This window comes from Centruroides vittatus, unplaced genomic scaffold (assembly GCF_030686945.1).
Source record: "Centruroides vittatus isolate TY-2023 unplaced genomic scaffold, ASM3068694v2 contig_847, whole genome shotgun sequence".
Lineage (NCBI taxonomy): Eukaryota > Metazoa > Arthropoda > Arachnida > Scorpiones > Buthidae > Centruroides > Centruroides vittatus.
In genome coordinates this window covers 284,623-299,427 of record NW_027122552.1, presented here as the reverse complement: position 1 = coordinate 299,427, position 14,805 = coordinate 284,623, and the positions used below count along the sequence as shown (strand labels likewise).

The 14,805-nt window shown below is 29.0% G+C and overlaps 1 protein-coding gene across 1 annotated transcript in view; it reads right to left on the bottom strand.

The window, feature by feature from the left end:
* The window catches only part of LOC136982514 (nose resistant to fluoxetine protein 6-like), a 30,716-nt gene that overhangs the window by 595 nt on the left and 15,316 nt on the right, over window positions 1-14,805 (bottom strand). Inside the window, exons 5-8 of the mRNA XM_067279009.1 lie at window positions 13,910-14,083; window positions 4,410-4,503; window positions 900-1,019; window positions 275-398 (exon numbers count right to left, since the gene is read on the bottom strand). Of these exons, the coding sequence (XP_067135110.1) occupies window positions 275-398; window positions 900-1,019; window positions 4,410-4,503; window positions 13,910-14,083 (512 nt within the window). The remainder of the gene's footprint in view (window positions 1-274; window positions 399-899; window positions 1,020-4,409; window positions 4,504-13,909; window positions 14,084-14,805) is intronic.

Below are 14,805 nucleotides of genomic sequence, written 5' to 3'. Positions count from 1 at the left end.
TGGACATTCATACCAGAATGTCTTACGTTATTATATCTGATATTAATTGTATTTTGTTGATGCTGTCGAATTTGATTTTTCTGCTAATGAGATTCTCGAGTGTTAGTGAGAATAAGGCATCCGAATGAGTAAGCTCTCAATAATACCGAAATTAATTTTGTATCCAAATACCAAATATGTCAAACACTTGTTTCATACGAGTACAATTTTTATTTGAAATATTTAGATTTAAAATAAACTCTAGGAAATATATCAAGCCCTATTTATAACATACCTTTCCTAATTTCAGTTGTTTCGTTTCCAATAAAATGTGTCCAATTAATAAGCCCAAACAGTAAGAACTTAGGTGTGAAAAGTAAGGTTTGATGTAGATTTTCATCAGCAACTTCACGACATTTCTGTAATAAATTTAAACAATACAATAAAATTTTTAATGTGATAAGTTTTTTCTAACCAACTCAATCAAAGTTATATAAAACTATATATAAATGCTTTAACTTAATATATGTATAATAACAATCAACATCATTACAATAAATACTGGAAAACGTTACTTTGAAAATTTTTCAGATATTTAAAATTTGTTTTAAAAAAGTTAGGCTATCATTTTTCACTATCTTTCCTATATTTCGTTAAGTTAATACTGTACAGCCTATGTTTATTTGGAAGGAAGAGGCTTTCCAATACTTCTTCCTTCCAAATAAACATAGGCTATACAGTATTTTCACATTAGAAAAAGAAAATGAAGGGGGGAAATATTTCTTGTGCAATGTCAATACTTTACGCCACCTTCTTAGCTTTTTTAAACTTATTACTTTATCCATTTCATTTCGACTCGTGCAGTTCAGTTAATTGTGTATATGTGTATATAATAAAAATATTTAACACATAAAACATACTTTAAGTTTACTGCTAAACCAACGATCACAAAACATTTCTGAATTAGCGATTGAGAAACGTGTGATACGATTCCTGCCACTGTCAATATGTACAATAATACAGTTACAATTCTTGGCCATCTGCAATAAAAACAATTTCAGTTTAAGTGTATTAAAATATTATATTTAAAAATTCAAATATAATTTCTATATTTTCTCATTTACAAATCATGTTAATAAGTTTAAACAACCAAAACAAATACTTAAATTTATATCTAAAATCTATTAGTGAATAGAGTCAAAACAATTATAATCGAACAAAATATATATTTCAAAATAAATAGTAAATTACATAATTTTTACATCGTGATTGTAATATATATTATACTATAATATGTGTTACAATACAGATTTACAGTTTATGCGAAATCATAGATAATTTATATATCTAAACTAGCTGACCCGGCCACACGTTGTTGTGGCTCAAAATGTATCTATTATAAATGTATAACACTTCCCCCGTGGGGGGAATTTCGAAAAAATCCCTTCTTAGTGTACATTCTCTTGACGTACTCTATTAAAACGCAATCAAAAACGCATCTAAAATAGTATAATAAAAGCCGAGTTCTTCACAGTAAGCCTTAATCCCGTCACTTTTCCCGCTGGGGAATATCGAAAAATCCCTTTTTAGTGTATATTCTGTTGACGTAACCTATTAAAACGCAATTAAAAACGCAAAAAACCGCATGTAAAATAGTATAATAGAAGCCGAGTTCTTCACGGTAAGCCTTAATCCCGTCCATCTCCCCCCAGTATGGAGAATTTCGACATGTATATTATATACAAACACGTGCGTATTCGAATGCAACGTTGTGTCAAAATTTCAAAGGAATCGGTAGGAACAAACGAACGTTATATTTTATTTATATAGATAGATAGAAAATGATCTGCTTCAGTCCATTCTCACAGAAAAGCATAATGCCTCACAGAAAAGCAAACTTAGGTCGTCGGAAGTTAGCGCCATCTGTTGGACATAAGAGCCTTAATCCATATATAAATGTATTTTTGAAAGGGGGAAATAATGTAGGGGTATGAAAAATAGATAGTAGCCGATTCTCAGACGTACTGAATATGCATATAAAATTTGGTAAAAATCGGTAAAGCCGTTTCGGAGGAGTACGGTAACAAAAATTGTGACACGAGTATTTTATATATAAGATATCGTGAAAAATACCCTTTATATGTACATTATTGATATATATATATATATAATATATATATATATATATACTCGACAATTATTTTCCCTTGAAAAGTGTTAGATAACCGGCAGGATTGTGTTGTTTAAAATAAGTATTATGTACAGAGGAAGCCACTACTAATTTGAGGTGGAAAGCATGTATTTCGAATTAAATAAATTTTAAAAATGTGATTAATAATTGCAGCCAGGCATTGTGACGATGTCACAATAAATATATGTCGGAATATATTGAAATATATTATATTAACTATGTATTGAAGTTTATATAAATGTATATTTTTGTTTGTTATGAAAAAATAAATTTTAAAAAAAAGCATTCGAAAACAAATTCAAAGAGGATTTCACCCACTTAAAATACTTAAAAGAGAAATAGGATAGACATCGAACAGAGCATGAAATAAAATAATGTGTGCAATAATATGATAATAATAAACTGTAAGAGTTGTGAAAATAAATAAAAATTAATTTTTCTATTAGTTATTTCAATAAATAAAACAAAAACTTTAAAAACTTTTCATTTCTTTTCAAACAGTGACAATCGTTTGTAAGGATAAATTAAGGAATAAATTTTATGATCGCCATTTTATTATTGAAAAGTATTTATAAAATGAAAAATACAAAAGTAAATTATGTGAAAATATGAATAATAATACCTATTTATATGCATGCTATAAAATTTAGCACATGCTACCAAGAATATAAACTTTATTTTATAGTAGTTACACGGGATAAAAGAAAACAATGAATTAAAGCAATAAAATCATAAGATATTAGAAAATAAAAAGTAATAAAGTTATATTTATCCTTACCTGTCACGAATGTATAACAAAGGAACTGTGATTACAGCTAATTGCATCAACACATTCAGAAACCAAATGTGTATAGAATACTGTAAAAAGCAAATGATTTTTTAGTATAGTTTAATAACATTTTATTTTAAAAACAAGAATACTCAGCAGTTTACAGTTATTTTACTGTAGTAAAAATTTTGAATTTGAAGGATATATCTCCACCAGTATTTCTCAACGTTTTCCGCTTCTTTATATACGAGATCCCAGTGTGGTCCTTCGCCAGAAAGAGGCAGCAGTATGAAGAAAGCCAATATGCAGAGCAAAGGAAAAGTCAGTCTTTAATATAAAATGAATAACATTTTAATAGTACATAAAAAGTTAATTTAGTGAATGAAAACAAAGAGATAAAATAACAATTAACCTGATGTATCGCTTGATTAAAAACATTAAGTAGTACAACGCCGGTCTTTTTTTATTCACTCGTCGCAGGTAGAATGTTAAAAAACCACTGCATAGAATTTAATTAATACGCGTTTAATATAATCTACTGTTAAAATTGTAATAAAAACACCTTAAATAAAATGTTATTTTTTTAAACAAATTGAAAAGGAATCACAAATTTTTAAATTGAACTTTTAATTTCATATAAATATATAAATGTACAAACTATGTAAATACAAATTATAAAAAAATGCCTATTGTTGATCTTAATACAAATATTTTTTTCATAATTCAGACTAAAATTAGCCAGTGATTTAACTTTTGTTTTACGAAAATACATTTGGAATTCATAAGAAAATAATTAGAAACTCGTTCACGTAATTTAAAAAGAAGTTTCACAAACAGACACACTACATTTCTTAATGTAGTTAATTCATTTAAAAAATGTGATAGATATAAATACTAGTACAGTATAGTGATCTGACAATTAAGTACGCAGGTATTGTACAATCTAAACGTGAGATGCGCTTAATTTCAATTTTACTTCAGTTTTTAATTATTCTCAAATGCAGAGGAATAATTTGTAAAAATCCCTCGTGTACAGTACAAGGATTTACTCCGTTAACTAAACAGTATATTTATATAAATTATATATTTTATTCTATAACTTACTGAATTAAGGGAACAATCGCGATTAATTTTTTAAATATAGTACAATGTTTAAAAATTTCGCATATTTTACATACAGCAGCTATGATGTACATAAATAATTAGCTTAATAAAGAAAGTCTGTTTTCTTTAAGAACTTTTTTCCTCAATTCTTGCGTAAAAGCTTAAAACCAGTATAATTGTCCTATTAATAATTAATGTCCACGTTGACAAAAAGTATATAATAAATAAATAACTTCCCCTTGCAAATGTCTTTGAAAATTTCCAAATCTCAAAGATATCATGATTACAGTTTTAATGGATTAATTAATTACTACACAATATATATATTCTATAACATAAGGTGTAAAGATAAAATCGTGCACTTACCTCAGAAAAAAGAATATTTCAATCATAGACAATCCTTGAGACATAATTTCTAGAGAAGCATTAGCTGACAGAATTGGAAAGTTCTTCAATTCTTCTAAAATATAAACAAAGAATAATTAATTCGTTTAAATATTCTAATATTTTATGGATATAACAAGAGTTTTTGAGTTAAAATAGTAAATTAAGTTGATGTTGTTTATGCCATTCTAAAACGAAAGTGAACACAGAAAATATACAACCACACGACTCACCAGTTGGTATATTTTACAAAATGTATTTAAGTGAATTTATGTTTGAAAGACTTTTTTAATGCTATTTTTAATTAGTGAAGATTTAAATGGATTATTATTTAAACTGTAGAACGCTACGAACTGTCAACAGAAACCGTTACTAGAATAAAAGAAACCACATTTCTTTAATTTTTAGCATATAAAACACATTTTGAAAAATCTAGCAACGAGTTGCTTAACTTTCTCAACATCATTTAAAATTTTGGTGCGCCAACTGTTATATTCTGCTAAAAATTTTTCTTATATTTTTGTTTATTATAAAATGGAAAAAACCTTAATTTTGAGGGTGGGGTGAGTTTTTTCAAAAATAAATTGTAAATGCTAAAGACCAATAAAATCGTCATTAAGTGCGACTCTACTCGAGATATCAATCACGATCCCTTTTACCTCCCCCATAACATCAATTGTTAACCAGCAAAATTTAACAGTATTGATGCCCTAATACAGCGATTCCAAACCCGGGGTACGCGATAGGTTGTTTAGGGGTACAGAAAAAAGTTAGTTATTATTGCAGAAAAAATAATATATTATGTATCACAAATTAATAGTATTAAAAAATTATTAGGTAAAAATTGTTACTTGCAACAATCACAAACTTTATTATACATTTGAAAATGCAAAAATAGAAATAAAAACTTATGCTGCCGAATGTACAGATCAATAAATGTTGCGCAGTCGGTCAATGATAGTGGGGATACTATTATGCGTGTTAGTGATTATGCTACGGACTTTTGATGGTGGGGTATGTTACCGTTATTATTATTATCTCTCAACAATATCCCCACGTGTTGTTTGAAAAAAGTATTTTTTTGTTTATAAAAATTATTTTTTATTGTTAGCAAGGAAAAGGACAGCTAGTTTCTCCAGGTTTTCTCTATAAGCGGTAATTTTTGCATTATTTATTCAGTATTTTTATTAATTTTTTATTGACAAGGCTATGTCTTGTTTATAAAATCGTACTGCCTGCTGTGATACCAGCTTAGAGGTATGAAGGAGTACATGTCAAAAATTGCAATTCGGCACAGAGAATTAGGTGCCCAAATCATGCGCGCATATAAAAACCAAACTTTTAGGTACTCGGGGGGACCGAGAACTGAGTCAAAATGGCGACACTCTCTAAAAACAGACAGTGCGAGATTTGCTCATGCGTTGTTCGTTGGGAAGTTGAAAATGCCACGGGGGGGGTACGCTAATGAAAAAGGGTTTGGAATGCTGCCCTAATATACAAATCTCTCTGCAGATTTTCAGAAATTTTCAACAAGAAGCACAAAAGTTAAGCTTCAAAAGGGTGAACAAAATCGTGTCTTCACACAAACACTAACATTCATACATACAGAAACAATTCCTCGATCTTTTGCATTTCTACATGTTTCAAGGCCAGCTGCTAATGTGCAATATTCTATTTTTATTTACCATCTGAAGGAAAAAGTATTTTAAGTTTATGATTTTACGTTTAGCGTGTAACTGGATTTTCTGCCTTATGTACAACCCCCAAGTTGTATATCTCTATTCTCAATGTTGTAGATGTCAAATTCGAAAATATTTCTTTTGGTGAAGACAACTCTAACCACTTTACTTCTTTCTGTATTTTTATCAGAGCTTTATATTTAGCTTAACGTGGCAATCGATATACAATTGGTTTCGTTGCGGATATTCAACTAATTCCTGAAAAGTCAGTACATACGCTAATATTCCATTATTTATTTTTGACTTTGAACTGGCATCCGAAAATTCTTTCAACATCATTTCTCCATTTTCATAAGTTAAACTCTGAAATGTTACATTGTCTTTGATTATTATTGAATTTTCTCATATAATTGGCTGTATCTGAAATATTTGGATTTCATTTCGAACCAAACATATTAATTGAGCTGCAATTTGAAAATAACTGTACAGCTATAAATTCCTACTGTCGTCTATCTGGCTGTCCTTCCTTAATCTCGAAGCAATTTTAGACTGATGAAATTCGAAACCATGTGTGAAAAGATTGCGGGCAGTAGGACCCGATAAACTGTACCAGATCCTCCGCTCTAATGCAGAAGAATCTTTATTTTAATCCAAAATTTTTCCCAGAACCGAATTACCCATTGACCAAAATGAGTTGTAATTATCGGGAAAATTAAATTAATTACAGATATGATTTAAAATTGCAGCCGGCATTGTAATGATGTCAGAATGTTGTTTTGTCAGAATTGTTCAGAATGAATTGTTTTTGCTTTTATATATCGCTAACTTATTAATTCATTGACAATAAAAACACAAAATGTAGCACAAACTTATTAGCCACACAATCGTGTTGCCAATTTTTGTCATTTTTTGAGGAAATTCTTCCGAGAGATAATTTGTAGAAAAGTAAGGGCAGAAATTCATTCGTTCTTACATTTACTTAACGAATGACATCGCGAAGTCGTTGATGGAAATCAGTTATATTACAAGAGAAATTTCATCTGTGACGTAACGTCAGAAGACATTACTTGTTTCATCTATTTTACTCGTCACCCGATTTTCAAATCCTCCAAACCCGATGTGAGGTATGTTCTTAAATGTTATTCGCATACTGTACTGTCGAACGCTCTGCTGCGAAAAGTTAAGTTCTTCAAACAGCAATAAACGTATTTTTGTTAACTGTTTTACATCACGTTTACTGTATAAACTTTCTTAATATAGTAGTACTTCGTACTTAAAACATTTCAGAGAAATTCCATTTGAAATTTGAACGATGCTGCAAATATTACCGAAGCAACGAAGCTTAAGAAAACGTTTGTAGTATCGTCGATTGACGTAAAAATGGATTGTATGGTGAAACATGGAAGCATTACACGTGTGTTTCGTCTGGCATCCATGTTTAAAATGCCAAAATCCATGATTTCCAGAAATCTTATGAACAAAGAAGCAATAAATGCACGTAAATGTGGTTACATTTGAGATAACGTACGTTGACTTCCAGGAGATCGCACGTTATTGAGAAATAGAAAAACTCCTCTTACTTGTTAGTGTGGATAAATGAAAGGAAAACGATAGTCATTGATATTCTTGGAAAAATTTTTTTTTGAAGTGTATGAATGACTGAAATTTTCTTGATTGCTGTTTAACAGTCCTTTTGCTGTTTTATCAATCTTGGAATTGCAAAGTATATATCTAGCCAAATACTGGCTTTATCAACATTTCCAATCTGCGCAAACATAAAGTCTCTTGTTTGTCTAAGCGCGATCATTCATTGAGGAAAATTCATCAGTTTGCTATCGAAATCTCCTGGCAGTGTCCGGTAGATAGTTGCACGCTATCGTAGTGATAATTAAATCAAATAGTTCATTATATTTACTTGTAAGCACGCTGTCTCAAACGAGGATTTAAAATTTAATCACTTATCTTATTTTTCGTTTCTAGAAATAAAGCCTTATTTCCCATTTGTTAATGTAGTTGTAATTATTCTTTTATTATATTTTCTTTCTTTTCTCGAGCATTGCTTTGCCGGTTTCTATGATTTTTCCTTCGTTTCTTTCGACTTACTTAGAACATTTTATATCTTTATTCGCTAATTTTACATTACATTCATTTTTTTAAACATTGTCAGTAATTATATTCTTTCAATCGTATTGCTACTAGCTACTGAGTCAATTGTCTATTCAGTATCGTTGCTTCCATTGTCCCCAGTTTATAATTCTTTAGTAAATAATTATGCTAATCATTCTGATTCATCTATTTCCTGCGTAATTTTAACTATTTGTCTTATCTTGTGAGATATGCCATTCTTACATATTTTATGTTTTTTTTTTCTACAGCCTTAAAAATTGTTTATACAGTAGAGAATCGTTAATCGGAACGCCGGTAATCGGAATGGCCGGTAATCGGAACGGTATCGAACGATTTTCAGTCGGACTGTGTCGTGCTGAATCGAACGTTTTTGATACTAGATTTACTTCTAAAGTATAATTTTCATGTTTTTATATTCTTCAATATATTTATTTTGTTTGTACAAAATAAAGAAATAATTTTTAACGATACGATAGCCTCGATTATTATTATAAAAATTTTCGTTAGGCTTAAAATCGACGAAAATTCAACGCGAAGCGACACGCAACGGAGAAAAATTTGAACATCGGACAGGTTAATGTATTTTTTCGTACATAATGGGTAATCGGAACAAATGACTAATCGGAACAACCCCAGTCCCCAATTGATTCCGATTTTCGACTCTCTACTGTATTATTGTATATGATTCCTGACGTTCTTATAAGTCCTTCTTTAGGCCGCGACTCCACTAGCCGTAAAACAGCCGTAAAACCCTCACCTTAAAAGCTTTTAATCACGTGACCTACTTGCGTTTGCGCTCGGATTGCGGTGGAGGTCCGGCTAGCGAAGCTTTTTATGGCGACAGTACTATTACGGTGTATACGTGATATATCGATATAAAGACAATAATTATATTCTACGAGTTTTCTCTATACTATAATTACAAATATAGTAAAAGTAATATCTTTACTTTCATACATTGACTTTTATTATTATATTATTAAGATAATATACAGCATTTATAAGCTTAGCTTTTTTATTATATACTCCTCTAAATTGAAGGATTTTCCTTTGGCCGTTCATATCGCGTGTTTTAGGCATCCATTATTATAATCGGGATACCTCTTATCGTAGATACATGAATACTTTCGGATGTTTTCGATAAATCTTTCCAGATCTTCTAGAGTAGCCACGAGAGAACGTACACAAAAGCTCGTTTTCCGCCATTTTCCGCACCGTGTCACGATGACCTAAATTTAACTGACTTCTGATTAGTGGATGGTACCGGTTTACGGTCGTATTTACTTCGAAAGTTGAACACTGCTCAACTCGCTTTTACGTTGGTTTTACGACCTGCTCAGGCGTAAAATATCATGGTCACGTGATTAAAAGCTTTTACGGCGAGGAGTTTTACGGCCCTTTTACGGCTAGTGGAGTTGCGGCCTTACCGTCATAATGCTGTTTGCTTTAATTTTTATACACAAACGACAGTTTTTTTTTGCACAAATCTTACAATTTATCACACTTGTATGTTAATTTACTGAACTTATCTACATTTCTTTTAAAGTGGTTTTCTCTGTTAGTCCCACGAAATTTAACAATATGTTTTTATCTTCCAAAAGACTTTTACCTTTGTTGGAAACTTTTTATTTGCTTTCACACAGATGATGTGCTGTTGATAATGTAGAATAAGAGTTATGTACTCCATTTTTGTTGTATCTTCTATCATTTTCAATTTCTTTTTCTTACATTAGTTACCTGGGCCTTCTATTATCTTCATATACTATTCAGCCATATCGATTTTCTTAATTAAATTGTATCTTCTTATCTGTTATTTATCCACTTGTTTTCCCATTTAAATCGCTGTTACGTCTTTGGAAGGTTATATATTTTACCATTGTGTGTACAATATTGCAGTTTCTAAATACGCTGTAACTTCAACTTCCTCTAACATATACTTTTTATTCAAAAATTTTTACTAAATCTTGGTTCTGACAGAAAAATTAAGTTTTCAATGTTATATATATATCGAAATTTCTTCGTCCGATGGTTCTTTTTTATTTTTTAACTTTTGAAGACAAATTCGCCCAAATAGGGATCACCATTTATTACTTTTGCGTTCTAGACGATACATTTTGGAAAATTAAAAAAATTTGTGTTTTTAAATGACATTTTTTAACTTTTTGGCGGCTAGTAGCCTAGAAAGGAAGGTCGGTCGCCGGAAATGGTGATCCCTATTTGGGCGAATTTGTCTTCAGAAATTAAAAAATAAAAAAGAACCACCGGACAAAGAAATTACGAATTATGACTGTAAAATATCGTCACCAGGGGGAACCTTCTTAATCTACATTTTCCAGCGCTCATTTCCCTGTGGATAAAAGGTCGAAACATCCCCGAGAAGGTACAAATGGTAACAAGAAAGACCTTCGTATAACACCAGTTATGATTTTAGAAAATCTTTATGTTTTTAATTGAAAAAAATTTTCGTGTTTTTAAATGACTTTTTTAACTTTTTGGCGGCTAGTAGCCTAGAAAGGAAGGTCGGTCGCCGGAAATGTATCGTCTAGAACGCAGGAAAATTCCGGTTAGAAAATTAAGACATTATTGTACAAATTGAACACATGCTGCAAATGCATTTCGGATTGTTGTGAATCTATAACACCTCTTCAGTGCTGTTAAAAAACAACATCAATATAGATGATTTTTGTGAAACCGTGACGTATTATTCTTCGAAGTATTGAACACAAATTTGTGTTACAACAACCACTTACATGTTTCATAGAAAAACAAATAAAAACTCCATTTTCACATTTGTATTTTCCATAAATATACATTAAAAAACCACTACATTGTATAAAATATAAATTATAATGACATAAAACATAAAGATACACTAAAATTCAAATCTTACTTTATTATAAATTTATCTAGTGTTTTATGTATTCTATTTTCTTGTTCCTTTTTTATAATAAAAACTAGCATATAGGCCCGGCGTTGCTCGGGCAAAAGTAACGATAGCGAAGATTAAGATTATTACGTTATAATCAACCTTACCCGTTTTCGCAGAATGCAAGAATTGGGTTTCCCTATTTTCAGACTAATCAGAGAATTTTTAGGTGGGTATAAAAATATTTCGATTTTCCGCAAAAACAAAAAAAAACTGCTGCATCTGCGTCTTGCACGTCGCTTTTTCTTAACACTTCCATTGTTATGTAACACTTTCATAGTTGATGGAAATGTTAAGACTTAATCCTGTCCCTCTCTCCCGTGGGGAGGAATTTCGAAAAATTCCTTTTTAGTGTGCATTCTCGTGACGTACCCTAACTGTGCACCAAATTTCAACTTTCAACTCCTAACCGTTTGGGCTCTGCGCTAATTATTATTATTATCAACTCGTCTCGATTATATGTATAGATAACTGAGCATTAGTTCTTCTATTTAAAGTACAGTATTTTGTATTATATCTGTTCATCCAATATTGTTTATGCTATTTCTTTAGTTTTTAATTTAGGGTAATCATTAAGTATAAACTTACTTTCCAACTTTTTAAATTCAATTTCTTTATTTTTAGTATTTGATATTCTTGTATATATAAATATTTCAAATTTATAATATTGGTATTCTTTTTCATATTTTCAGGATTATATAAATTACAGTTAATTGTTTTATTGACATTGCAAGGCTTTTTGTATGTTAAAAAGGTAAATTTATCAAGGTTATTTGGTATAGTTATATCTAAATAATTATGTTGCCCATTTTTTTTCTTTTACGTCAAACAGAATATCTTCGTTCATGCTATTTATAGTATTAGAAAGAATTTTATCATCTATTATTTCACTATGTATATTACTAAATAATCATCAGCATATATCATTACCAGCCTTATGCGTGGAATATTATTATTTCATCTATACCTATCATAACTAATTCCGCTAATTTTGGCCCCATCATTGACCCCATACCTCTTCATTCACTTGAAAGTAATTCTTTTTATATGAAAATTGCATTAAATCAATTAAAGTTTTGTCAATATTAAGTTTAATTAGACTTGTTTCTATTAAATTCCATTTTATATTTGGAAACATATTTTTTACGTCTCGGCTTATTAATTTTTCAGTGTTTTCTTTCTGAATTTCTGTATTCTATCAATAACCATATCAGCATTTTTTAAACTGTAATTGGAATACAATGTTGCTTAATGTATTGTTCTAAATTATAAATAATGAATATTTAAAATCGACTATTGGTCTAAATTTTTCTTTTTCTTTATGAATTTTTAACCTTATATTTAACTTAAGCATTCTATCGTTTTTAAAATTGAAAATATAATTTTTATCAGTTTCACTTATATTCTGACTAAGGTGTATTTCTTTGACTGTTTGGTTAAATCCTTTTAAATTTTTTCGTATCGGTTATTATTTAATTTAATATACTTATCATTATTAATTTGTTCTATAATATTATTTTTTAGATTATTATCATCGAATATTATTAATTGTTTTGTTTTGTCAGCTTTAATTATCGAAAGATTATTTGCTTTGAGATAATTTATTGTATTTTTTATAATTACTGTTTTTGTTAATTTTTATTTTATACTTATTACTATTTTGATTCACATTTTTTAAATTCTGGAAAACTTGCAAATAAATTTTCCTTTTCTTCTTTCTTAACTGATAGATCTTTTGTACTTTTATCTATACTAACTATCATGTCTACTGTTATATTATTTATAGGCATATTATATTCTAGTCCCAATGCGAAAAATTTTTTATATTTTTAAGTATTTGTATGTCAGATTTATTTATGATTAAATTATTTATACAAGAATTTTTTTTCTTTTGGTATTAAATTTTTAAAATAACTCGTTTAGTTTCATATCCTTTTTATATTTATAATCATTCCCTATTCCTTTTTATGGGTTATTACTATAATTATATCTACGTAATACTTTTCTTATTTGGTATTTTCAATTATTTTATTTTTTGTATTTAAACCTGATAACATATTTTATTAAATTTCTTTCAATTTTCCAAACTGCATATTTGAGTATAATGTCTCTTATTTGTGCAATAAAGTCTTAATTCTCTAACCAAAAGTGAGGGGAGACCATTAACCAATAAAGATTTTTTTGGATTATAGAGTGACTATATATATAGATACGCATATATATATATATATATATATATAACTTGAATATGCAGCATCCATATTACATTAAGAAGTTTTTACACTCTAAAATTTTTAATATTACTTATCAAAACTATTTCGTTTTTCGGTACCTTTTATTAAATGAACAAATAAAGAAATTGTAATTTAAATTAAACAATACTACAGATAATCACGTACTGGAGAATGGAATTTTCTTCCATTAGAAAAAAAGGAGACTAGTGTTTCCGGACATAAAACGTGGTTATGTAAATGAGTATGTAAGGAATGAAATACGTGTATAAGTTATTAAAGCAACAGTATAATTGTAGACCGTAAATATAACAATAAAAGGAAAAATCGATCGAATAATTAAAATAGTAGTAACAGTAATTACATTTCTAGTCCAAGAATAGAAGATAATTATTTTATTAAATATTTACTGATTTTAATTAAAAGAGTACTTTACGAAATGTAATTAAAAATTCAATAATTGTTAGAAACTTAATTAATATAAATTATCTATAAATATTATAAATTATTTTGATTTACCTGTCGTTGTATATGTAAATGTCGTATAAATGATTATATGAGCATTTACCACCAAACAGACAAGTAAGAATTTTATTCCACATAAGAATCGTGTCTTTCTATCAGAATCCGTACTGAAGAGTTTTCGAGTCGACGTAATTAACGAAACTGAAACGAAATTGTGTAGAATGTGGCCTAAATAAAAAAGACAAATCATTATCAGAACTTCGTAATAATTACAATAATAATGTTATAATACAAATTAAAATAAAAATGCTTACATATTTAATATATGTAATGTATCTGTAAAATATAAATAATTACGTGAAACATAATGAATTTCATTAAACTATTATATTTTAAAACCTCTTTATAGGTTGCTACAGTTTAGATACTGGCAACGCATCATGAGGACAATTTGCCATTCAAGGAATGTGTTTTAAGTGAGATCTTTTAAAGGAATTTTCTCCCCTATTTAGGCGTTATCAAGTAAAGTAAACCCAAAAAACTTTACCAGAAATTTATGTAATACCACTTTTATAAAAAATATCTGCAAAATTATAAATATTTATACTGTATATAATGGGACTTCTTTCCTTTACTGTAAAGATGGAATGGACAACAATCAATCTATCCTGCTGGTAGGATCTTCCTTCAAATTAACTACTGAAGTAAGATGATCTTACGAGCAGTATACCAATATTCCATAACCTCCTCATAAGCAGAATAGAAAGAAGAAAGTGTGAGAACAAAAAAGAAAAATTTTGTGTCAAAATGACTATTAGTAAAATGAGTGAAATTAGGTCACCGGATGATGTTTTATTTTTTATTTCACAATAAACAGATTTAAATCACCCAATCAAAAAGACGAATTACTATATCGATATTTTGCTATGGGTTCTAAGAATATTGTTAAA